We start from the raw sequence: 24,128 nt of genomic DNA on the forward strand, positions 1-24,128 counted from the left end.
CACAGTAAAGGCAAACTCTTTTATTTCAGTCTTAGAGAAGCGATCGCCTTCTTCTCCCCACTTGGAAGCCCAGGGCGACGCCGGGTCAAGAAGGCGCGGACAGAAGGGGCATCGCCACCATCAATTGCTGAGGAGAGGAAAGGGAGAGGGTTCAGGACCCAGGAGTCCCGGCCCCCAGGTCTCCGCTTCCCCGAACCACCCCCCGCCCCAGGTACCCTTCTCTTCCGGTGGAAGGCCGCCTTGCTCTCAGCAGAGTTGATCCGCAGGGGGATGTAGGCATCCAGGTGGTACAGCTGCTGGGGGCCCCCCATCACCAGGCGGTTCTCCCCGATCTCCAGCGACAGCCCTAGAGCTCCATCCTGGGGATAGACTGCAATCAGCCCCCCCTTCCCTTCCGGCAACAGGACACAGGATGATGGAAACATGGGCCGAGAGAGCAGGCTCACGTGCTGGGAGACCATATTTAAAGGTTCTAACCTTCCAGGGAAAAGGGCGGGGGGGGGGGGGGCACGGTCATTACAGTTCTCCACGCTGGATCACTTACGATGCCCTGGGTACCCTTGGGACAGCACCGGAAGTGGGCCCGAGGGCCCTAAACTAAGACGGCAGCACTAACGGGCTGGCAGCCAGCCCAGGCCACTCTCCCTCCCACACCCCAACCTCATTCTCCAGCTCAGGTCGAGGGTACACCCACCAGCTTGGGGAGGTCAATTTCCGCCAAAAGGAGGTCAGGGGCTTCCAGCCAGAGGTTCAGGTGAGGCTTCTCAGGGCTGAGGAGGAACAAGAGCCAGAACTGAGGAGAGCCCCAGGTCCTCGGGGCTGCTGCCCCTGCCTGGCATGTGGCTCCCTCCTTTCTCGCCAGCATGCGGCCTCGGGGTGGTCTGGGCGCTCCCAGAGCCCCAGGACACCGCCCCGTTGGGGAGGGAGGGGTGGCAAAGAGCAGTGGGAGACAGGAGAGAGGGACCCAGGACAGCCCACCTTTCCGCGGGCCTCAGGGAGTCAGCGGTAAACACGTTCCCCAGCTCCTGGATCGGAGGACGCTGGCGGGAGCGGATATTTTGCTGGGAGATGGAGCCCATAAACGGCCGGTTCTTCAACAGGCGCCACTCTGCGGGGGGGGGGGGGGGGTCAAGGTCACAGGGTAAGGGTTCCCTTCCCTCCTCCAAGCGCCAGGGGGGCATCTAGCTCCGGGAGAGCTTCCCGGGAGGGGAGAAGGGTGGAGGTGGCCAGGGACCTGACCACACCCCCAGGCTTGGCTTCAGGAAGCGCGCCCACCTTGTCCCCGCCTTCCCGGAGTATTAGCCAATAAAATCTGATCCTAAGAGATGCTTCAGACTCCACGGCTCCCACGCTGTCCAGACCCCGCCCTTTACCTAGATTACGGGCCAGGGCCCGCTCCACAAGCACTAACACACACCCCACACACCCCACACACCCCGAGGAGCCTCGCACTGTCCCCAGGATCGCAGCCTAGCGGCTAAGCCATTAGCCACACTCGCCCGCCTCTCCCAAGGGCGGCCCCCACGCTGCCCGGGCCCCCTCACCTGGACTCAGCTGCAGGCTGTATTTGTCCTCCAGGCCCTCCCTGGCGATGGTGATCACCAGCTCGCGCAGGAAATCGCTGTTCTAGGACAGAGCGGGGAGCAGGGCTGCGGGAGGGCTCGAGGGTAAAGGGAGCGGCCCCTGCCCAGCCTCACCCGCAGCCACGCCCCCAACCTGCATCCTCCGGTAGAAGTCGCTGTTGACAGCCACGTCGTAGGCGGTGCAACCCTGGCCTTCTGCGGGGAGAGAAAGGGGTGAGGCCCCCTGCCCTCGGGACAGCCCCACGGCTCAGACAGGCAAAGAGACAGCACTAAAGCAGCGGTTCTCAACCTGTGGGTCGCGACCCATTTGGGGTTCGACCAACCCTTTCACAGGGGTCGCCTAAGACCATCGGAAAACACATATGTAATTACATACTGTTTTTGTGATTAATCACTATGCTTTATGTTCCATTTGTAACAATGAAAATACATCCTGCAGATCAGATATTTACATTACGATTCATAACAGCAGCAACATTACAGTGATGAAGTAGCAACAAACATAATGTTATGGTTGGGGGTCACCACCACATGAGGAACTGTGTTAAAGGGTCGCGGCATTAGGAAGGTTGAGAACCGCTGACTTGGGACCATTAAAGAGAAAAAGGAAGCAGCTCCGTGCTGGCTGCCCCTGGCCTGGCCCCAGGGGAGGGGACATGGGGCTAATATCAGGCTTTGTCGGGGGTGAAAGGCTGTGGGGCTGTGATGTCCGGGGAATCTTCTCTGTCTTGACCCGATGAACCCCTCCGGTTCCTTCTCATCTTAAGTTGGACATTTCCTCCTCCAGGAAGCCCTCCCTGACCCTGACCCTGACCCTGACCCTTCGATGTGGGCCAAGCGCCCCCTCTGGCACAGCAAGAATCGCACAGTATTGAAACCCCAAGTTCTGGCTTTGGTAAGTCCCTACTCCCCGGGGCACCACCCAAAACGTGGTCCCAAGAGGCTTCAGGGGACAGATGTGAATTGAACAAGCAAGGACATAGAGACAGAAATGCCACAGAGACAGAGGTGAGAGGGGCAGAGGGACAGAGACAGGGGGCAGGGTGAAGGAGAAAACAGAGATGAGGGTGAGAGCTGGCCTGGGCCTGGATCCAGAAGATGGGCTAATAAAGCACCTGCCCGCCCGCCCTCGCCCTGGAGGGAGGCAAAGGGAAGTGCCAGCCTGGCCAGGTGGGCAGAACCAGGACTGCCCCAGGCGGCCGCTGCAGCAGGCCCAGGAGGCTAGGGGTATGCCTGGGGGTTTCTAAGTCCTGCAGGAGGAGAGTCCTGGGCCCTGGATTCTGGGGTCCTGGGGAAGGAAGGACCTAGAGGGCCGGGGTCCTGGGTCCCCCCAAGGGTACTGACTTGCATCGAGTTCGGCATGAGGCTCTCCCAGACTCATGGGGATGCGAAACCCGGCTTGGTCCTCCTCCAGCATTTGAAGCAGCTGGTCCTCGGTCATGTCAGCCGGGGGAGGGATGGAGGAAGAGTGACAGATGTTGATGAAAACCTTCCCTTCGGATGAATTGGTCTTTACGCAGAAGCCTGGTGGGAATGGGTTGTTCCTGACCATGTCTCCATGTGGGTCTTGATGTCCATCCGTCCTCTCCCCAGTCTGTCCTTCTTTCCATCGGTCCCCTTCCTTGAGTCTCAGTCCTCCACTTTCTGGTTCTGTCCCCCTCCCCACGCCTGGGACCTCTGACTCTCTTTCCATCTTGGAGTCTCTGTCCCCCTAGTTACTCCTATCCCCCCCACCCCCCTCTCTTTGGATCTCCCTCTGGATCTCTGTTCACTTCCCCACCGAGGCTTCTAAACACTCTTATGATGTCCCTTTCCTCCCTCCTCTGTGTCCTTTGACCCCAGTGTCTCTCCACTTCTCCCTGGGAACCGCTCACTCTCTTTGGGTTTCTGCCTGCCTCACCTGGTTGAGGTTGGATCTGTGTTGATTCTGGTCTGCTCGTCTGGGCCTGCTGGAGCTCCTTGGAGGCCTGGGTGAAGGAACATGACTTCCAGGCTTGGCGTCTGTGCTATCAGACCCGCATTTGTTGCTCAAATGTTTACTGAGCAATGTTTAGGGATATGAGCCACGCAGGGAATAAGACATATTATGTCCCTGTCCTCCTCTGAGGAACCCAAAGAACAACCCCAGTCTGACTCCCATTTATTCCAGAGCCTAGCAAACTTGGAGTTAACCAACTACAATTCCCAGAAGCCCTGTTGCCTCTCTAGTGCATTCTGGGAACTGCAATCCTATCTCAGGGAGAGGAAAAAAAAAAAAAAGGAATCCCCCAAATAACCAGGGACACAGGAGTCCTTGGTCAGTGCGCACCTGCAGCAGCAGCTCCTGGAAACGCGCAGTCTCGGCGCCTATGGCCTCCGCCTCGTTCAGCTCCGGCACCAGCAGCTTCAAGTCCGCCATGGTCCCCGGGAAGAGACCTAGGCGTCCCCAGCAACGGCGACGTGGGGGAGCCTTTGCTGGGATCGGAACTCTGGGGCCGGCTTCCCGGGCCCTCAACAGACTCCGACACCCACTGTTGTATATGAGAATCGAGGAATCTGGCCGGAGGCTACAGTTCCACTCAGATCAGGTACCGTCGTCAAATCTGTTGGGGGACAGTATCTCTCGATGCTCCAACACGCCAAATGTTTAAATGACAGCCACTCTTCCGGTCTCTGTGTAACAGAAATTTGAGTTCGCCACACTTCCGACTCCCTCAGCGCTTGTACCTTAACCAGCAACCGCGCTACTGACCAATCAGAGTCTAAGTACGAGGCCACGCCTCCTCTCACCTCAACCAATCAAAACCAGATTCTGAGGCTGATTCCCTTAACGCCACACTTCCGCTGTCGATTAAAGGCAAACTTCCCCCTCCTGCCCGACAGCTTCCTCAGGCCAGGTTACGGGCAGTCAAACCCTCATTTCAGTGTCCATCCTAAGATTCCCTTCTGATCTCCGAACTATCGCTTCGCCCCAGAGCTAGACTCGATTCTCTAGTAAATGTATTTCGGGCCGAAAGCTGCAGTTTTGTGAACAGGGTGGTGGGAAGACACACCAACACGGCCACCCTTCTAAATCTGGAACTCTCCGTTTTTGCAAGGCGCACACAATTTCTCTTCCGTCCCCCCCACTGTGAGGACTGCGCATGCTCCGAACTACGTGGGCGGGGTCGCCGGGTCCTAAGGTTGGGTCACGTTCTATCATCTCCTGCGGCCCGCCCTTCGCCCTGGAGGGGGCGGCCCCGCCCTTCGGACCTCGAAGTTCCCTCGGGTAGAGCGCCCGGCAGTTGGTGGAAAGCGGTCTGGACGGGTGATGGCTGCCACGCGCGCGGGGTCCCGCACCCGAGAGATCTTCGCCACGCTGGAGTACGGACCCGCGCCGGAGAGCCACGCATGCGCGCTGGTGAGGGCCTGCGGGCCGGCGCTGCCCCTCCCTTCCTCCCTCCCTCCCTCCCTCTCTCCCCCCTCCCCCCGCGCGGGTTCTGCGCGCTGACTCCCGTGATCCTCCGCGGCAGCTCCGCGACTCCGCACTTCTTTGCTTCCGTGATTCCCGGCGCCCCTGGACCGGCTTCCCGGGGGCTTTTGCGGTTGTGCCTCTCAGCCCTTTAGCGGGTCCCTCGTGCCTCACGGCCCGAGCTCGAGGCGGTGTTTTCCCGCTTCCTCAGACCCGCCCCACCCGGAGGGGTGCGACTGGTTCTTCGGAGTCACATCAGAACCTCCAGGGAACCTCTGAACCCCCGTAGATTTCCCAGGGTTCCCGAGAACATCCTGTGCCTCCATGGTCCTCCAGGGCACCCCGAGAGTTCTCATGGGGCTCCCCTAATCACTCGGACCCTCCGTGGAGTCCTCGTGAGTCCTCAGGCTCCTCTGTACTTGTGTAGCTTCGGTGATCTCGGGGGGGCTCTCGGAACCCCGGAATCCATCAGAACTCCTCGTTACCTACAGCCCCTCAGCGTGCCCTCATGGGTCCCCCGTGGTCCCTCGCCACCCCTGGGGGTGTCGCGTGGGCCCCCCGTGAGTCCTCGGGGCCGCTGAAAATGCTGATGGTGCTCCATGACCCTCAGATTCCCTGGGACTCCTGTGAGCCCTCAGACTCTGTGGTTCTCAACCTTCCTGATGCCGCGACCCTTTACTACAGTTCCTCATGTGGTGGTGACCCCCGACCAGAAAATTATTTTCGTTGCTACTTCATCACTGTAATTTTGCTACTGTTATGAATCGTCATGTAAATAGCTGGTATGCAGGATGTATTTTCAGGGGTCGCGACCCACAGGTTGAGAACCGCTGCCTCTGAGCCTCCCATAACGTTTTGGAGGTTCTCGCAGATAAGTAAGGGGCCTCGAATTTTCCGTAATGGCCCAGGCCCCTCAGAATCCCCCCGATGGAGCCAGGTCACCCCCAAGGGCCCTCTCGCACCCAATCGAGGAGCTTGGGCTTCTGCAGGGGGAGGGGAGGAGGCTGGAAGAAGAGCCCACGTCCGGGATGCGAGCTGCGCCTGCGCAGGCTGTGGAGGGACCGGAGGGGAGGAGGCCGCGGTGCAGGAGCAGCGGGCTCCGGGGAACTGAGGGGCGAGGACAGCACTTGGGGTCTGGCCCTGTGGCGAGGTGGACTGTCCCCCACCCCATGGTGAACCCTGGAGCAGCAAGCTTCCGGGGGAAGATGCTGAGCTGAGTTGTCACCTGTTGTCCAACGTGCGCAGGAGTCAAAGGCCACTTTGGGCCTGGCTGGTGTGGCTCTGATTCAGTGTTTCCCACTCAAGGGCACATGCCCGGGTTGCGGGCTTGATCCCCAGCAGGGGGCGTGCAGGAGGCAGCCGATCAGTGATTCTCATCATTGATGCTTCTATCTCTCCCTCTCCCTTCCTCTCTGAAATCAATAAGAATATGTATATTTTTGAAAAATACCACTTTGAGCCTCAGGTCTAGAGGCAGGGACCTGGGAGGCATCAGTGTCAAAAAGAACCGAGCCCTGGCCGGTTTGGTTCAGTGGATAGAGCGTGGGCCTGCGAACTGAAAGGTCCCAGGTTCGATTCAGGTCAAGGGCACATGCCCGGGTTGTGGACTCGATCCCCAGTGGGGGACTTGCAGGAGGCAGCCGATCCATGATTCTCTCTCATCATGGATGTTTCTATCTCTCTCCCTCTCCTTTCCTCTCTGAAATCAATAAAAATATATATATATTTAAAAATCAACATAAATGTATAAAAAAAAGATAACGGAACCCTGGGAGAGACAAGATCTAGATATATAGTTTAGGCGCAGATAAAAGGAACTGTGGCCCTGGTTTGGCTCAGTGGATGGAGCGCCAGCCTGCGGACTGAAGGGTCCCAGGTTCGATTCCGGTCAAAGGCATATGCCTGGCTTGTGAGCTCGATGCCCAGTTGGGGGCGTGCGGGAGGCAGCCAATCAATGATTCTCTCTCATCATTGATGTTTCTCTCCCTATCCCTTCCTCTCTGAAATCAATAAAAATACATTTAAAAAATAAATAAAAGGAGCTGTGACAGTGTGCAGAGAACCCCCACACTTGGAGGGTGGGAGTGGAATGTCGTGAAATAGCAATGTGCTAAAAGCTCCTATTTATTGGATGCTTTCTCTGTGACCCTCTGTGCTCAGCATACTTGCATGGACTCTCCCAGGACCACTGTGGGAGGGGTCATTGTGGTTATTATCTTAGTGAGAGCGCAGAGAGGCTTGGAGAAGTAAGTCATTTTTGCCCGTGGTCAGCACAGCTGAAAAGGGGAAGCTGAACTTTCAACCAATCAAGAATTTAAATTAAATACAAGAGAAAAGGGGGAAGCTGAGATTTGAACCTGAGCCCTCAGATTCCAGTGCCTGTGGTGCCCCCACCTTGCCCCAGACCAAGGTCCCAGCCTTAGGGTCTGTTGGCCAGACTCAGCCAATAAACATGTTTTCTTTGGCCGATGTTTATTGGTAAAAAATGTGAATTTGTTGACAACTAACTCCATGTAAACATCCGGGATTCCAGCTTCTCTTGAAAATAAAATCCCCCAATTTGGCAACCTTTGGCTCACGTTCCCTGACAAAAATCATCTGGCTCCGTTAGCGACAGTTTGTCTTGTTAGACGAGTGGCGAGTTCCCAGTCACCCCCAGGCCCTCTTCTCACACTAGCGAGGTCTGCGGGGACCCTACGGACATTCTTTTAGGATTTTGTTTTTCTTTGGGGGGAAATTTTGCAAAATTCCAGAGTACTTAATATTGTGAACTCTCATGCACCCCCCACTGCGCTTCAACAATGATTAGCATTTGGTCCAGTTGTTGTCTCCCTGTGTGTTCTCTTTTCCTGGAGTGATTCCAATCCCATGGCCTAGCCAGCGTGGTTCAATGGTTAGAGAGTCAGCCCGCACACCGGGAGGGTCTCGGGTTCAATTCCTGGTCAAGGGCACGTACCTGGGTTTCCGGTTCAGTCCCCGTCCTCCTTCCGAGCCCATGTAGGAGGCAACCAGTCAATGTGTCTCTCTCGCATGGATGTCTCTCTCTCTTCCCCTCTCTCTCCCTTCTCCCCCCCCCCTCCCCGCCCCTTCCACTCTCTCTAAGAATCAATGGAAAAAATAACCTCCAGTGAGCATTAACAACAAAAAATTAAATCCCAGATGTCATATTATTTTCCCATAAATATTTGATTCCTCATTTCTTTTTTTTTTTTTAAAGTAATGCTTTTTTTAAAAAATATATTTTATTGATTTTTCACAGAGAGGAAGGGAGAGAGATAGAGAGTTAGAAACATCGATGAGAGAGAATCATCGATCAGCTGCCTCCTGCACATCTCCTACTGGGGATGTGCCGGCAACCCAGGTACATGCCCTTGACCGGAATCGAACATGGGACCTCTCAGTCCGCAGGCCGACGCTCTATCCACTGAGCCAAACCGCTTTCGGCATGATTCCTCATTTCTAACACGTAAGGACTCCTGTAACATAACCACCCTGCCATTTGCACACTCAGCATTAACAGTCCTACTTTAATATCATCTGATGCCCAGCTCGTGCTCAGATACCCTCAACTGTGTCAAAAGTGTCTTTCTCCCGCCCCGCCCCCCGCCCCCCCCCTCAGCCTCTGGAGGGATTTGAATTAGGAACTTCCTGTTGACCATTTGACTTTAAAGAAAAAGGAGAAGGGCCAGTTGGCAGGGGAAGAGACAAGTCAGGAGACTGAGGCACTGGGGGTGATAAGAGAGAAGTTTGTAGAAGGAAAAAGTGGGAAGCGTGTCATGGATTTAGCAAGGATTTGGGGAAGACGGGACCAGGGACAGAGAGAAACGTGAAGCTGCTATGGAGCTGCAATAAAATTAATAGAGCCCTAACCGGTTTGGCTCAGTGGATAGAGCATCGGCCTGCGGACTGATGAGTCATGGGTTCAATTCCGGTCAAGGGCATGTACCTTGGTTGCGGGCACATCCCCAGTAGGGGGCGTGCAGGAGGCAGCTGATTGATGTTTCTGTCTCATCGATGTTTCTAACTCTCTATCCCTCTCCCTTCCTCTCTGTAAAAAATCAATAAAATATATTTAATCTTTAAGATAAAAGTAAACTGTAATTTAAAAAAAAAGAATTCCAAAACTGAAAATATATATATATATTTTTTTTAAATAATCATAATAAATAAAAATAATAGAAAGTTACAAGTACTGCTGCTTTGGTATCTGACACGGATGATTCATCCTCACATGCTTTTGAGGTGGGGAGTTGTCCTTACCGCCACCTTCCAGATGGCTCACTGAGCGGAGGCCACGGCAGGATCTGGCTAAGGCTGCACCATGAGTAAGTACCGGAGCCAGGATTCAAACCCTGGCCGTGGCCCTCGCTCCAGGGACCCCACCCTGGGCTGCCCCTCTGCAAAGCTCATATGCTACGCCTTGGGCTCAGTTAGACGTGCCACGGCCAAATAATCCGAACCTGGCAGGGCAGCATCCAGTCTGTCTTTGGGATTCGGGGTCCCACACTCACTCCCCAAGCGCTGACAGCTGAGATTGAGGGAACACAGGAACCACCTGGCTTAGAAGCCACACGGTCCCATGGGCATCGCTTCCAGGTGTACAAACAAAATGTGCACACGGACATCTCCACCAGCACCATTCACAATAGCCAGAGAGCGGAAACGGCCCGCATGCCCAGCCACCGAGGACCAGCTAAACACAATGTGGTCCATCCCGATAATGAGTACCTTACAGCCATAAAAAGAAATGAGGTGCTCACACAGGATATGGCATGGATGGGTCTTGAACACGCCATGCCAATCATAACATTAAAAAGAAGAAAAGAAAAAACCATGCCAAGTGAAAGAAGCCAGCCACAAAAAGCCGTTTAGTGTAGGATTCCATGGACATGAACTGCCCAGAATAGCAAATCCATTGAGACAGAGGGCAGATTAGGTTTGGGCGCAAAGGGGAAGGGAAAGCGACTGCTTAGCAGTGGTTCTCAACCTTCCTACAGCCGTGACCCTTTCATACAGTTCCTCATGTTGTGGTGACCCCCAATTTCATTATTACAAATTCAACATAAAGCATAGTGATTCATCACAAAAACAACATGTAATTATATATGTGTTTTCCGATGGTCTTAGGCAACCCCTGTGAAAGGGTCGTTGGACCCCCAAAGGGGTCGCGGCCCACAGGTTGAGAACCGCTGGCTTAATGGCTGCGGAGCTGTCTTTGGGGGGTGATGAAATGTTCAGGAATTAGAAAGTGGTAATAGTTGCACAATACTGTGAATTTACTAAATGCCACTGAACTGTACACTTTAAAATGGTTCAAATGTTGAGTGTGTTATGTGTCTGTTATGTTTATGTCTATTTTCTACCTACACAGGAAAAGAATTAGCTGGTGGGGCAAAGCGGGGAGGTGTCCCCCTCCCAGAGGACACTGGGCAGGGATCGCGCTCCTTGAGCTGCCTCCCAGACCCCTTTCCAAACTCTCCCCCTTCCCAGGCCTGGCTGGACACCCAGGATCGGTGCTTGGGCCACTATGTAAGTGGAAAATGGTTAAAGCCGGAAAACAGGAAGTCAGTGCCTTGCCAGGATCCCATCACAGGTAGGAGGCGTCCCCTAGTCATTAGGGCAGGGAGAGGCACCCATGCCCCCGGCCATACCCAACACAGACACCCTAATGTCTTTGCTCAGGGCCTAATCGGGGGAGGAGGCTGCGAGTTTGGGCTCCTCCTGATCCTGGTTTTTCTAATACGGTTTCAAGTCCCTGTGGACACTTTTCTGAGTCACCATCTACTAAAGATCCCTCCCTTAGCTTTGCGCAGTGGCAGTATCGTAGCCAATGAGTTTTATCTGAGGCGCGATTATTGCTAAAAAAAAATAAAAATAAAATAAAATCCCTTCCTTGACTGCGGAGGCCCTCGGAGCAAGGACCAATGGATTTATCCCCATTTGTCAGATGACAGACCTGAGACCCTCAGCAGGGCCGGGGACCGGCTTTACTGCCCGCTCCCAGTCCCCGGAAATCTTAGCCCCCCGCGGTTCTGACACAGTTTCCCCCCTCTTCAATCTGGGTCCCCCCCCTTGTCTCCCCAGGAGAGAACTTGGCCACTTGCCTCCAGGCACAGGCTGAGGATGTGGCTGCAGCCGCAGAGGCAGCCAGGGCCACGTTGGAGAACTGGATTGGACTCCCCGGAGCCTCTCGGGCCAAGCACCTGACCAGGTGATGCAGTTGAGGTGTGGACCCAGGGAGCGGGGGAAGGACTGAGAACAAAGACCCTGGTTCCCAGCATCCCATGGAATTCATTGGCCGTAAGGTTCATGTTCCCAGCATGCCTTTTGGCCTTTAGTCCCATCTACGGGGACTATAATGACAAAACCTCTATTTCCCCCCAAAAGAATATCCTTGGAGCTCATCGGGACTGGTGGGGCCCCAAAGTCCATTTCCCAGCACCCTCCTGGGGCAGCTAGAGACAGAGATTCCATTTCCCAAAATGTGTGAGGTTAGAGGTAAGCCCAGCATCTCCAGGGCTACAGGTGGCCAACATCTTTGCACAGCAGCCTCAGGATTTGTTTCCTGGACTACGTTTCCCATCAGTCTCTAGTGTTCTCTACCCCTGGTAAAGGGGGATGTCCCAGGGGCTCATGGGGAATACTGTAGTCCAGGTAAATGGGGTGTGTTTCAAGACCCTTTCAGGCTGAGGGGCCCTGGGAATGACCGGCCCCCTTGCTTTCCGCACAGGCTGGCCAAGGTGATCCAGAAGCACCAGCGGCTGCTGTGGACCCTGGAGTCCCTGGTTACTGGGCGGGCTGTTCGAGAGGTCCGAGACCGGGACGTCCCGCTGGCCCAGCAGCTGCTCCAGCACCATGCAGTTCAGGCACACATCCAGGAGGAGGCGCTGGCAGGCTGGGAGCCCATGGGTGAGAAGCAGGAGTCTGGGCCCCCAGCCCCCTCCTCCATCAGGGCCCACCAGTGCCTGTCCCAGTCACCTCATCTGTTCTCGCAGGAGTAATTGGTCTCATCTTGCCACCCACGTTCTCCTTCCTGGAGATGATGTGGAGGATTTGCCCCGCCCTGGCTGTGGGTAAGTGATGGGCTGGGGGCCTGGACCCCTGGGTCTGAGGGAGGAGGGGCTGGGAGCTGGACCCCTGGGTCTGAGGGAGGAGGGGCTGGGGGCCTGGACCCCTGGGTCTGAGGGAGGAGGGGCTGGGGGCCTGGACTCCTGGGTCTGAGGGAGGAGGGGCTGGGGGCCTGGACCCCTGGGTCTGGGAGGAGGAGGGGCTGGGGGCCTGGACCCCTGGGTCTGAGGGAGGAGGGGCTGGGGGCCTGGACCCCTGGGTCTGAGGGAGGAGGGGCTGGGGGCCTGGACCCCTGGGTCTGAGGGAGGAGGGGCTGGGGGCCTGGACCCCTGGGTCTGAGGGAGGAGGGGCTGGGGGCCTGGACTCCTGGGTCTGAGGGAGGAGGGGCTGGGGGCCTGGACCCCTGGGTCTGGGAGGAGGAGGCTGGGGGCCTGGACCCCTGGGTCTGGGAGGAGGAGGCTGGGGGCCTGGACCCCTGGGTCTGAGGGAGGAGGGGCTGGGGGCCTGGACCCCTGGGTCTGAGGGAGGAGGGGCTGGGCTGGACCCCTGGGTCTGAGGGAGGAGGGGCTGGGGGCCTGGACCCTTTGGTCTGAGGGAGGAGGGGCTGGGGGCCTGGACTCCTGGGTCTGAGGGAGGAGGAGCTGGGGGCCTGGGCTCCTGGGTCTGAGGGAGGAGGAGCTGGGGGCCTGGACCCCTGGGTCTGAGGGAGGAGGGGCTGGGGGCCTGGACCCTTTGGTCTGAGGGAGGAGGGCCTGGGAGGCTGGACTCCTGGGTCTGAGGGAGGAGGGGCTGGGGGCCTGGACCCCTGGGTCTGAGGGAGGAGGGGCTGGGAGGCTGGACTCCTGGGTCTGAGGGAGGAGGGGCTGGGGGCCTGGACCCTTTGGTCTGAGGGAGGAGGGGCTGGGGCCTGGACTCTTGAGTTTTTGAATTGCCCGCCTTCCCCAGGCTGCACTGTGGTGGTCCTCGTGCCTCCGGCCTCCCCAACGCCCCTCCTCCTGGCCCAGCTGGCAGGGGAACTGGGCCACTTCCCAGGAATCCTCAACGTGATCAGTGGCCCTGCCTCCCTGGGGCCTGTCCTGGCCTCCCAGCCCGGGGTCCAGAAGGTGGCCTTCTGTGGAGCCATCGAGGTACCTTCAGGGTGAGGAGGGCGACAGGGCAGGGCTGGGGTCCAGAAGGTTTTCCCTCCTCTGAACCCCGTGGGGTGTGGGGTTCCCCCAGGAAGGACGTGTCCTTCGGCGGACCCTGGCGGGTGTGGGTCCCGAGCTGGGCCTGGCGCTGGGGACCGAATCGCTGCTGCTGCTGACGGAGGCGGCAGATGTGGACTCGGCCGTGGAGGGCGTCGTGGACGCAGCCTGGTCGGACCGCAGCCCGGTGAGCCCCTCGCGCCGGTGTCCCCTGATGTCCTGAGGGCCGTGCCTGTCTGTCTCCAGACCTTGGGGCCCCGTGTCTCTGTTCAGTTTTCAGTCCTTGGTGTCTTCACACCAGCGCGTGTGGGAATCATCGCCTCCGATTTCCGGATCTCCCTGCCCGGCTCTCCTGGTCTGTCAGGGCCCGGCCTGTCTCTTGCTCCCTAGGACCCCTCACTGTTCTGAGTGTTCGTGCCCCTGGTTTCCCAACCTCTGTCTTTACTCTGAATGACCAGCTTTCTGGAACTCCACCTTCTGCCTGGGGTCCGGGGCCTCGGACAGCCTCCAGGGTCCCTGGCCACTTCCCCCGACCCTCCTTCGATCTCTGCATGTGTGTCCCCGGGTCTCAGCCCTCCGTGGGGGCCTGTCCCCCCACATGGCCCCTGACATCCCTTTCCCTATCAGGGGGGCCTCAGGCTTCTTGTCCAGGAGTCCGTGTGGGACGAGGTGATGAGGCGGCTCCGGGTGCGGATGGCGCGGCTCCGGGGAGGCCGAGGGCTCGACGGGGCTGTGGACATGGGGGCCCGAGGGGCTGCTGCACATGAGCTGGCCCAGCGGTTTGTGCGTGAGGCCCAGAGCCAGGGCGCACAGGTGAGCCGGGGTGCAGGCTGCAGGGTGTCAGGGGAGGAGGGACCTGGGTCTGAGGGAGGAGGTGCTGGGGGCCTGGGCTTCTGGGTTCCGGGGGAGGAGGGACCTGGGTCTGAGGGAGGAGGTGCTGGGGGCCTGGGCTTCTGGGTTCCGGGGGAGGAGGGACCTGGGTCTGAGGGAGGAGGTGCTGGGGGCCTGGGCTTCTGGGTTCCGGGGGAGGAGGGACCTGGGAGTGGACTTGTACTAGTAGATCTGTTTCGTTCTCCCAGGTGTTCCAGGCTGGCGATGTGCCCCTAGACAGCCCATTCTTCCCCCCAACCTTGGTCTCTGACCTGCCCCCCTCCTCCCCGTGTGCCCGGGCAGAGGTAAGCCCCTTCGTGTCCAAGAGATCCTACTCCACCCACCCATCTGCCCCCAGACATGGGCCACAGCAGAGGCCCTGGTGGCCCCTTGGCCTGGGTCTGGGGCTGCTGACTCCTGGACGCTGGTCCCCTAGTGGGGGCGGGCATAGGGGGGCGGGGTTGGCAGGCTGCTTGAACTCACTGTCACCTTCCAGGTACCGTGGCCTCTGGTCTTGGCCTCCCCATTCCGCACGGCCAAGGAGGCACTGGCCGTGGCCAACGGGACGCCCCGAGGAGGCAGTGCCAGTGTGTGGAGCGAGAGGCTGGGGCAGGCCCTGGAGCTGGGCTACGGGTCAGTGGCACCCACCGGGCACAGGCAGCGGCCTGTGCTTCCGTCTTCACGCCTCTGTCTCTGACTCTCCACCCCCCCAACTCCCTGCTTTGCTCTCTGATGCCCCGTCCTCCCCACAGGCTCCGGGTGGGCACAGTCTGGATCAACGCCCACGGCCTCAGAGACCCTGCGGTGCCCACGGGCGGCTGCAAGGAGAGTGGGTCTTCCTGGCATGGGGGCCTAGATGTGAGTGTCCCCTCCCGCCCGCACCGTCGGCACCCTCTCTCAGCCCTGTGCCCGCCTTGCACCCTCCCAACACTGTCCCTCTCACAGGGCCTGTATGAGTACCTGCGGCCCGCGGGGACCCCTGCCCGGCTGCCCTACCTTTCTGAGAATCTGAACTATGACACCTTTGGCCTTACCGTGCCCTCAGCCCTCCCGGCGGGGCCTGAAACAGGTCCCAGGTGAGCTGTTCCGGGGCCCACGATTCCCGGAATCCTGTGGGGGAGGAGGGGCAGGCTCCCTTGGACTGAAGCGGGTGAGCTGGAGCCCTGGAGGGGTCCCAGGCCCCACCCAGATCTGCATTCTAGGTCTTATGGCCTCACACCCACCGTCCAGGCCTGAGGAGAGCCTCAGTCCTGCTGAACGGAGGTCTGGGGTCCCCCAGAGTCTTGTGGGGCCAAGAATTGGGGGTTACCCAGAAGCTCATGGGAGCTGGAGTGGGCCATTCAGGGGCTCTGAGCACACCTTGGCCCCCAGACCCACCCTCACACCTCACCCTACTGCAGCCCAGCACCCCCCTACGGGCTCTTCGTGGGGGGCCGTTTCCAGGCACCTGGGGCCTGGAGCTCCAGGCCCATCCACGACTCGCAGGGCAATCTCCATGGCTACGTGGCCGAGGGCGGAGCCAAGGACATCCGAGTGGCTGTGGAGGCTGCCCACCAGGCTGCCCCTGGGTAAGTGGGGTCTCGGCAACACCCAGGCCCCCAAGGCTGAGGGGCTGTGGGGTTAGCTCCCACGGCTGACGGAATAGGGATATGGTTGGCCCCTCTCTTCCTGGGGGCGGCTGAGCTATCGGGCCTGGACCCCCAGGGTAAGGGCCGTGGACAGAGGAGGGGCACCTGGGAAGAGCCAGGGCCAGGAGACCAGCCCCCGATGTTCACTGTCCGCCCACAGCTGGGTGGGCCAGACCCCGGGGGCCCGGGCAGCCCTGCTGTTGGCACTGGCAGCCGCCCTGGAGCGCCGGGAGCCCACCCTGTCCTTGAGGCTGGAGAGGCACGGAGTGGAGCTCAAGGCCGCCCAGGCGGAGGTGGAGCTGAGTGTGGCGCGGCTTCGGGCCTGGGGGGCCCGCGCCCAGGCCCAGAGCCACAGCCTGCAGGTGAGCGGGCCTGTGGGAGGGCAGACAGAGCGGGCGGTGTGGAGCGGGTTCGGAACAAAGGCTCTGGAGTGAGCCACACCTGGGGCCCACGCTGTGATCACCAGCAAGTACCTTGACCTCCGTACCTCAATTTTCTCATCCGTATAATGGGCATAGGGCCTACCTCAGATCAGTGTTTCAAATTGTTAGTAACCCATAAAGTCAATTGAGTGGGTTGTAACCATGATTTTCTTTTTTTTAAAAAAATATATTTTATTAATTTTTCAAAGGGAGGAAGGGAGAGGGATAGAGAGCCAGAAACATCGATAAAAGAGAAACATGACCAGCTGCCTCCTGCACACCTCCTACTGGGGATGTGCCCGCAACCCAGGTACATGCCCTTGACGGGAATCGAACCCGGGACCCTTCAGTCCGCAGGCTGAAGCTCTATCTCCTGAGCCAAACTGGTTAGGGCTGATTTTCTTTCTTTTTTTTTTTTAAATATATTTCATTGATTTTTTACAGAGAGGAAGGGAGAGAAATAGAGAGTTAGAAACATCTATCAGCTGCCTCCTGCACATCTCCCACTGGGGATGTGCCCACAACCCAGGTACATGCCCTTGACCGGAATCGAACCCAGGACCTTTCAGTCCGTAGGCCAACGCTCTATCCACTGAGCCAAACCAGTTTCGGCTGATTTTCTTTTTTATTTGGTAGTTTTTATTTTTGTTTTTGAACTTTTATTGAATTTATTGGGGTGGTTAACAAAATGATACAGGTTTCAGGTGCCCAGTTCCACTACACATCATCTGTGCACGGCCCCTCCCCCAGCACTCCCCACGCTGTTTTCCATGTCCATGAGTTCTTTCTCTTTTTTTTTTTCTCTCAATCCCTCCTTCCTCTCACTCAGCTCCCCGACCCGGACAGCTGTCAGCCTGCGCTCTAGCCATGAGTCTGTCTCTATTTTGCTTGTTCATTTATTTCATTAGATTCCATTAGGGTGAAGTCATATGGTATTTGTCTCTCTCTGACTGGCTTATTTCACTCAGCATAATACTCTCGGGTCTGTCTGTGCTCCGCAGTCTTTGAGGGTTTTTAAAGTGTGGCTTTAGTTGGGGTACAGAATACAGATAGCAAACTGTGACTTCTCAGGCCTGCGTTTTGGTGAAGTTTGACAAATACGTACAGTTGCATCATCACGATCAGGACAGATGTTCATCTCCCCAAAGGGCTTCTCCCTCCTCTTCGCCTTCCCCCACTCCAAGTGCTTGGCAACCACTACACTTTCCGTCCTTTCCGTTTTCTTCAAGAGCGCAAATGTAGTCATACTGTGTACTGCAAGTGTGTCAAACTCAGAGCTACCACGGGCCAAATAAGCAAGGTGTAAGTGTCTGTGGGCTGCAAAAAAAAAAGCTTCACTTTTTAAAAAAATATATATATTTTATTGATTTTTTACAGAGAGGAAGGGAGAGGGATAGAGAGTTAGAAACATCGATGAGAGAGAAACATCGATCAGCTGCCTCCTGCACGCCCCCCACTGGGGATGTGCCTCAACCAAGGTACATGCCCTTGACCGGAATCGAACCTGGGACCCTTCAGTCCCCAGGCCGATGCTCTTTCTAGCCACTGAGCCAAACCGGTCAGGGCCAAAAGCTTCACTTTTCATAGAAACGTAGGTTTATTTCGGTAGACATGCTGAATAGAAAGGGCTGAAATAAATGAGCCATTGTTAACATAAAATAACATTTTATTAAAAATTAATAGTTTTTCTTGAACATTAACTTACCAGACATTGCAGAACTGCATGAATTAATAAGCGTGACGCAAATAAACCTATTTTTCTTGTTCTCCAAAAGCGAAATATTTCCTGTTGCGCAAACCAAACAAGTCAGTCAAAGACTAATGACGGCAATTGGCTGCTAAGCTATTCCCTGGTAGTACTAATGGAGAGAAATGGTGCGCCTGCATATAAGGCGCGTAAGGGAAATGAATGCAACACGATCATAGTCATCAGTCATTAGCGACCATTGTAGGTTGTTATTAGTAACTAGAGGCCCGGTGCACGGGATTTGTGCATGGGTAGGGTTCCTAGGTCTTGCCGGCTGCCAGCCAGGGCCTTCCTTCATTCCGTGCCACCCCCTCCTTGGTGGTCAGCGCACATCGTAGTGAGCGATCAAACTCCCCGTCTCCCAGTCGAACTCCTGAGGGGACGCTTTGCATATCAGCCTCTTATATATGTAGATTATGTATAACAGGATATTGTAAAAATTAAGTTATGAAATTTTTTTAAAAAATATATTTTATTAATTTTTTACAGAGAGGAAGGGAGAGGGATAGAGAGTTAGAAACATCGATGAGAGAGAAACATCGATCAGCTACCTCCTGCACACCCTCCACTGGGGATGTGCCCGCAACCAAGGCACATGCCCCTGACCGGAATCGAACCTGGGACCCTTCAGTCCACAGGCCAACGCTCTATCCACTGAGCCAAACCGGTCAGGGCAAGTTATGAAATTTTTATTAAGACGTTTCTTACATGCGGCCCACGGGCCTCGAGTTTGACATGCTTGGTGTAGTGTTTGATGTCTGGCTTCTTTCACTGCTTTTAAGATGCATCCTTATTGCATCTATCAATACATTCCTTTTTATTGCTGAGTAGCGGTATCTTACGTGCATACCATATCTGTTCCTGCATTTACCAGTGGCTAGGAAGCTGGGCTTTTCTAGGCTTTAGCTGTTGAGTAAGTAGTTTGCATACATGCCTTTGTGTGAACATGTTTTTATGGCTCTTGGGTAAATACCTAGAAATCAGATTGCTAGATGGTGCGATAAGTGCATACTTAATTTCACAAGAAACTGCCAAACAGGTTTTCAAAGTGTACCATTTCGCTATCCCACCGGCAGTATGTGTTTCAGTTTCTCTACCTCCTCGCCAACATTTTAGATATCAATCTTTACTTAAAAATTTAGCCATTTTACCTGGCCAGCATGGCTCAGTGGTTGAATGTCGACCTATGAACCAGGAGGTCACGGTTTGATTCCTAGTCTGGGCACATGCCCAGGTTGTGGGCTCAATCTCCCCAGTGGGGGATGTGCAGGAGGCAGCCGATCGATGATGCTCTCTCATCATTGATGTTTCTATCTCTCTCCCCATCTCCCTTCCTCTGAAATAAAAAAATATATTTTTTAAAAAAGATTTAGCCATTTAAAAAAAACATGCTTTTGTTGAGCCCAGCCGGTGTGGCTCAGTGGTTGAGCGTCAACCCATGAACCAGGAGGTGACTGGTGTGATTCCCAGTGAGGGCACATGCCCAGGTTGCAGGCTCAGTCCCCAATAGGTGGCATGCAGGTGGCAGCCAATCAATGATGCTTCTCTCTCATCGATATTTCTATCTCTCTATCCCTCTCCTTTCCTCTCTCTGTAAAAAATCTGTAAAAACATAATTTTGAGAGAGAGAGGAAAGAAGAGGGAGAGGGAGAGAAACATCAATGTGAGAGAGAAACAGATCCGTCGCCTCCCACATGCACCCTGACCCCGACAAAACAAATTCTTTAAAACAAACAGAAAACGCCGAAACCGGTTTGGCTCGGTGGATAGAGCGTCGGCCTGCGGACTGAGAGGTCCCAGGTTCGATTCCGGTCAAGGGCATGTACCTGGGTTGTGGGCATATCCCCAGTAGGAGATGTGCAGGAGGCAGCTGATCGATGATTCTCTCTCATCGATGTTTCTAACTCTCTATCTCGCTCCCTTCCTCTCTGTAAAAAATCAATAAAATATATTAAAAAACAAAACAAAACAAAAAACAGCCGAAGCCGGTTTGGCTCAGTGGATAGAGCGTCGGCCTGCGGACTGAAAGGTCCCAGGTTCGATTCCGGTCAAGGGCATGTACCTGGGTTGTGGGCATATCCCCAGTAGGAGATGTGCAGGAGGCAGCTGATCGATGTTTCTCTCTCATTGATGTTTTTGACTCTCTATCTCTCTCCCTTACTCTCTGTAAAAAATCAATAAAAAAAATATAAAAAAAAAACAAAAAACAAACAAAACAATAAAACTAATTCTAAAAGCTGAGGATGTTACCAGTTCCTTCAAAGAGCTATGAATGGCAGACGAGCTCATGAAAAGCTGTTCAGCGCCACTAAAGAGTAATCATTAGTGAAATGCAGACTGAGCCCTGGCCGGGTCGCCCGGTTAGTTAGAGCACCATCCCAGTGCACCAGGGTTTCGGGTTCGATCTTGATCAGGGCACATATAAGAAGCAACAGTGAATGCATAAGTAAGTAGAACAACGAATTGATGTTTCTCTCCCTGTTTCTCTCTCTCTCTCTCAAATCAGTTAAAAAATGCAAAATGGAGCCACAATGAGGCATAACCACATACCTAGGAAACTGGCTAAAATTTCAGCCCTGGCCAGTGTGGCTCGGTTGGTTGGAGAGTCCACCCATAAACCAGATGGTGGCAGCTTGGTTTCCAGTCAGGGTGCAGGTTCAATCCCCGGCTGGGCCACGTCCTGGAGGCAGACAATCCGTGTTTCTCTATCTCTTTCTCTTACATATAACCCAGCCATGATTCTAGGTATTTACCTCAATAAATTTAATTTCTAGGTTTTTAAAAAATATTTTAGAGAGAGGAAGGGAGGGGAGAGGTGAAACATTGATGTGAGTTTGAAACATCGATTGGCTGCCTCCTGCATGCCCCCTAACAGGAATGAAGCCAACAACCCGGGCATGTATCCCGACCGGGAATTGAACCAGCAACCTTTCAGTGCACAGACGGGTGACGCCCAACCAACTAAGACACATGGGCCTGGGCAGATTTTTGGTTTTGGGGTTTTTTTTAGAGAGAGAGAAATATCACTTTGTTGTTGCACTTATTTATTTTTTGGGGCGGGGGGGGGGGGCGGTGAGGCTATTAAAGTTTATTTCCATTGTGATAATAATTTAGAATTATAACACTACGCTTTATGGTTGATTACACTTTTTTCCAATTAAACATTTATTCTTAATTATACTAGTAGTTTACACACAGATTATATTAGTTTCAGCTCTACAACATAGTGATTCAGCATTTATATACCTTACAAAGTGATCACTGCAATAAATCGAGTAACCATCTGTCACCATACATAGGTATTACAATAATATTATGACCTCGTGGCTAGGCGGGCCAGGATATTCTAAATTTCTAAAAACTTCTGTTCCCTATACTGTACATCACATCCCTGTGACTTATTTTATAACTGGAAATTTGTATTTCTTTTTTTTTATTATTAAATCTTTATTGTTCAGATTATTACAATTGTTTCTCTTTTTCCCCCCATAGTTCCCCTCCACCTGGTTCCTACCCCACCCTCTGCCCTCACCCTCCCCTCCACTGTCCTCATCCATAGGTGTACGATTTTTGTCCAGTCTCTTCCCGCATCCCCCACATCCCTTTCCCCCCCGAAGAATAGTCAGTCCACTCCCTTTCTATGCCCCTGATTCTATTATATTCACCAGTTTATTCTGTTTATCAGATTATTTATTCACTTGATTTTTAGATTCACTTGTTGATAGATATGTATTTGTTGTTCATAATTTTTGTTGTTGTTGTTCATAATTTTTATCGTCACCTTTTTCTTCTTCCTCCTCTTCTTCTTAAAGGATACCTTTCAGCATTTCATTTAATACTGGTTTGGTGGTGATGAACTCCTTCAGCTTTTTCTTATCTGTGAAGCTCTTTATCTGACCTTCAATTCTGAATGATAGCTTTGCTGGGTAAAGTAATCTTGGTTGTAGGTGCTTGCTATTCATCTCTTTGAATATTTCTTGCCACTCCCTTCTGGCCTGCATAGTTTCTATTGAGAAATCAGCTGACAATCCTGTGGGAACTCCCTTTTAGATAACTGACTTTTTTTCTCTTGCTGCTTTTAAGATTCTCTCTTTGTCTTTTGCTCTTGGCATTTTAATTATGATGTGTCTTGGTGTGGTCCTCTTTGGATTCCTTTTGTTTGGGGTTCTCTGCACTTCCTGGACTTGTAAGTCTATTTCTTTCACCAGGTAGGGGAGGTTTTCTGTCATCATTTCTTCAAATAGGTTTTCAATATCTTGCTCTCTCTCTTCTTCTGGCAACCCCCATAATTTGGATGTTGGTACGCTTGAAGTTGTCCCAGAGGCTCCTTACACTATCTTCATATTTTTGGATTCTTTTTTCTTTTTGTTTTTCCAGTTGGGTGTTTTTTGCTTCTTCGTATTTCAGATCTTAGACTTGATTCTTGCAATCCTCTAGTCCGCTGTTGGATCTCTGTATAATATTCTTTATTTCAGTCAGTGTATGCTTAATTTCTAGTTGGTCCTTTTTCATATCCTTGAGGGTCTCACTAGATTTATGGAGGGTCTCACTAAATTTATCGGCGGTTTCTAGAAAATTCTTGAAAAACCCTATAACCGTGGTTTTGAACTCTATATCCAGTAGTTTGCTTTCCTCCATTTCTGTCATTTGTGATCTGTTTCTTTGTCTCCACATTTTGGCTGCTTCCCTGTGTTGATAGAGTGGCTTTCTGTGCTACGTGTCCTAGAGGGCCCAGTGGCTCAGCCTCCCCAATTACCTGAGGTGGACACTCTTGGTGCACCCCTTTGTGGGCTGTGTGCACCCCTTTGTGGGCTGTGTGCACAGTCTTGTTGTAGTTAAGCCTTGATTGTTGTTGGTATCACTGGGAGGAATTGACCTCCAGGCCAATTGGCTAATCAGCTGTGTCTGTGGTGGGAGAACTTCTGTGCTGGAGACACCCTTATGGGGCAAGACTTGCTTCAGTGGGGCTTTGGTGCTCTCTGAGTCTGCCCCCTGAGTGTGTCCCTTATGGATCTGAGGAGTTGTAATCTGGATGGTCCCACTCTGACCACTGGGTACACTGGCTCTTGGATCTCTAAGGAGGTGCTAATTTAGCCTCTGCATGAGGCTACCCAGCAGGAGTTATGGAGAGATTCCTCTTCTTTTTGGGGGGTTTGGAGGTGCCCAGATGGGGCCCAGCTGTGAAGCATTGCAAGCTGCTGTGGGGCCTTGGGCCTTCTTTTGAATGTTCTGGGTCTCTCTGACCCAGCTGCAATTAGTTAGGTAATTTTATATTGTAAATGGCCAGGTCATTCATACACAAAAGCCTCTGTGCACAGCTGGGGTGGGGCGGGGTCTCAGGGAATCAACAGGGCTGAGCAACAGCTATGGCTGGTCCTTAGCTCTGCCCTAAGAGGCCCCGCGTCTCAGTGGCCCGGTAATTGCTTCAAGCACCTCTGAGAGAAAGCCGCCCTCGAGTTCCGACCGATGCCAGACAGTCCAGTTTCTCCCCGTATGAGTCTGGGTCCCCAGAGACTCACCCGGAACTGGAGTTCAGAGCCGTCAGGAGCTTGAGACTCCCTCCTGATTGAAAAAGACACTGGCGTCCTCTGTTGCCAGCCCTTTCCACGTGCGTGCACCTCCGTACCTCTGCACTTTACTTCCGCACCTCCTGAGTCTCAGTGTGCTTTTCTCTTTCCTTCTAGTTGTAGAATTTCCACTCAGCCAGCCTTCCTGTGGTTCTGGATGGTGTCCGCTTTGTCTTTTAGTTGTACTTTGAAGTGGTTGTGCGAGGCAGCAATTTTAGGTGTTTACACCTATGCCACCATCTTGGCTTCTCCTTGTTGCACTTATTGATGCATTAATTGGGTGATTACTTGTATGTGCCCTGACTGGGGATTGAACCCGAAACCTTGACCTATCAGGATGATGCTCTAACCACTGAGCAACCCAGCAAGGGCTAATTTCTAGATTTTTAGAGAAAGTGAAAGCATGTATCCACACCATGACTTACACACAAATGTTCATAGCAGCAGCATTCATAGTAGCCAAAAACTCCAAACAACCCAGATATCCCTCAGTAGGTTGGTAGATAAACAAAATTTGATACATCCTTTCAACGGACTCCTACTTGGTAATCAGAGGAAATGAACATGCCACAGCATGAATGAACCTCCAACTGACTATGCTGAGTGAAGAAGTCAGATTAAAAGAGAGC

At 53.9% G+C, this 24,128-nt stretch overlaps 2 protein-coding genes across 3 annotated transcripts in view; one reads left to right on the top strand and one right to left on the bottom strand.

The window, feature by feature from the left end:
* PIH1D1 (PIH1 domain containing 1) lies at window positions 1-4,961 on the bottom strand. Its single transcript, XM_081107740.1, has 10 exons — window positions 4,815-4,961; window positions 3,892-4,235; window positions 3,484-3,550; window positions 2,928-3,107; window positions 1,717-1,778; window positions 1,545-1,626; window positions 979-1,108; window positions 695-770; window positions 216-359; window positions 1-127 (listed from the first exon to the last, which is right to left on the bottom strand). The coding sequence occupies exons 2-10, from the start codon at window positions 3,979-3,981 to the stop codon at window positions 86-88; spliced, it is 873 nt and encodes a 290-aa protein (XP_080963866.1). The 5' UTR covers window positions 3,982-4,235; window positions 4,815-4,961; the 3' UTR covers window positions 1-85.
* ALDH16A1 (aldehyde dehydrogenase 16 family member A1) overlaps window positions 4,726-24,128 on the top strand; it is a 23,429-nt gene continuing 4,026 nt past the window's right edge. The window contains exons 1-14 of one of the 2 annotated variants that reach the window (XM_081107736.1): window positions 4,726-4,962; window positions 10,504-10,606; window positions 11,098-11,224; window positions 11,744-11,922; window positions 12,009-12,086; window positions 13,027-13,208; window positions 13,300-13,452; window positions 13,893-14,078; window positions 14,345-14,440; window positions 14,632-14,768; window positions 14,888-14,993; window positions 15,081-15,211; window positions 15,536-15,703; window positions 15,924-16,125. In XM_081107736.1, the coding sequence (XP_080963862.1) occupies window positions 4,873-4,962; window positions 10,504-10,606; window positions 11,098-11,224; window positions 11,744-11,922; window positions 12,009-12,086; window positions 13,027-13,208; window positions 13,300-13,452; window positions 13,893-14,078; window positions 14,345-14,440; window positions 14,632-14,768; window positions 14,888-14,993; window positions 15,081-15,211; window positions 15,536-15,703; window positions 15,924-16,125 (1,938 nt within the window). In that variant the 5' untranslated portion in view covers window positions 4,726-4,872. Of the gene's footprint in view, window positions 4,963-10,214; window positions 10,607-11,097; window positions 11,225-11,743; window positions 11,923-12,008; window positions 12,087-13,026; window positions 13,209-13,299; window positions 13,453-13,892; window positions 14,079-14,344; window positions 14,441-14,631; window positions 14,769-14,887; window positions 14,994-15,080; window positions 15,212-15,535; window positions 15,704-15,923; window positions 16,126-24,128 lie in introns of those variants that run through there. The other variant, XM_081107735.1, reaches the window with a different exon arrangement.

The sequence above is a fragment of the Myotis nattereri genome (assembly GCF_964212035.1).
Source record: "Myotis nattereri genome assembly, chromosome: 15".
Taxonomy (NCBI): Eukaryota; Metazoa; Chordata; class Mammalia; order Chiroptera; family Vespertilionidae; genus Myotis; species Myotis nattereri.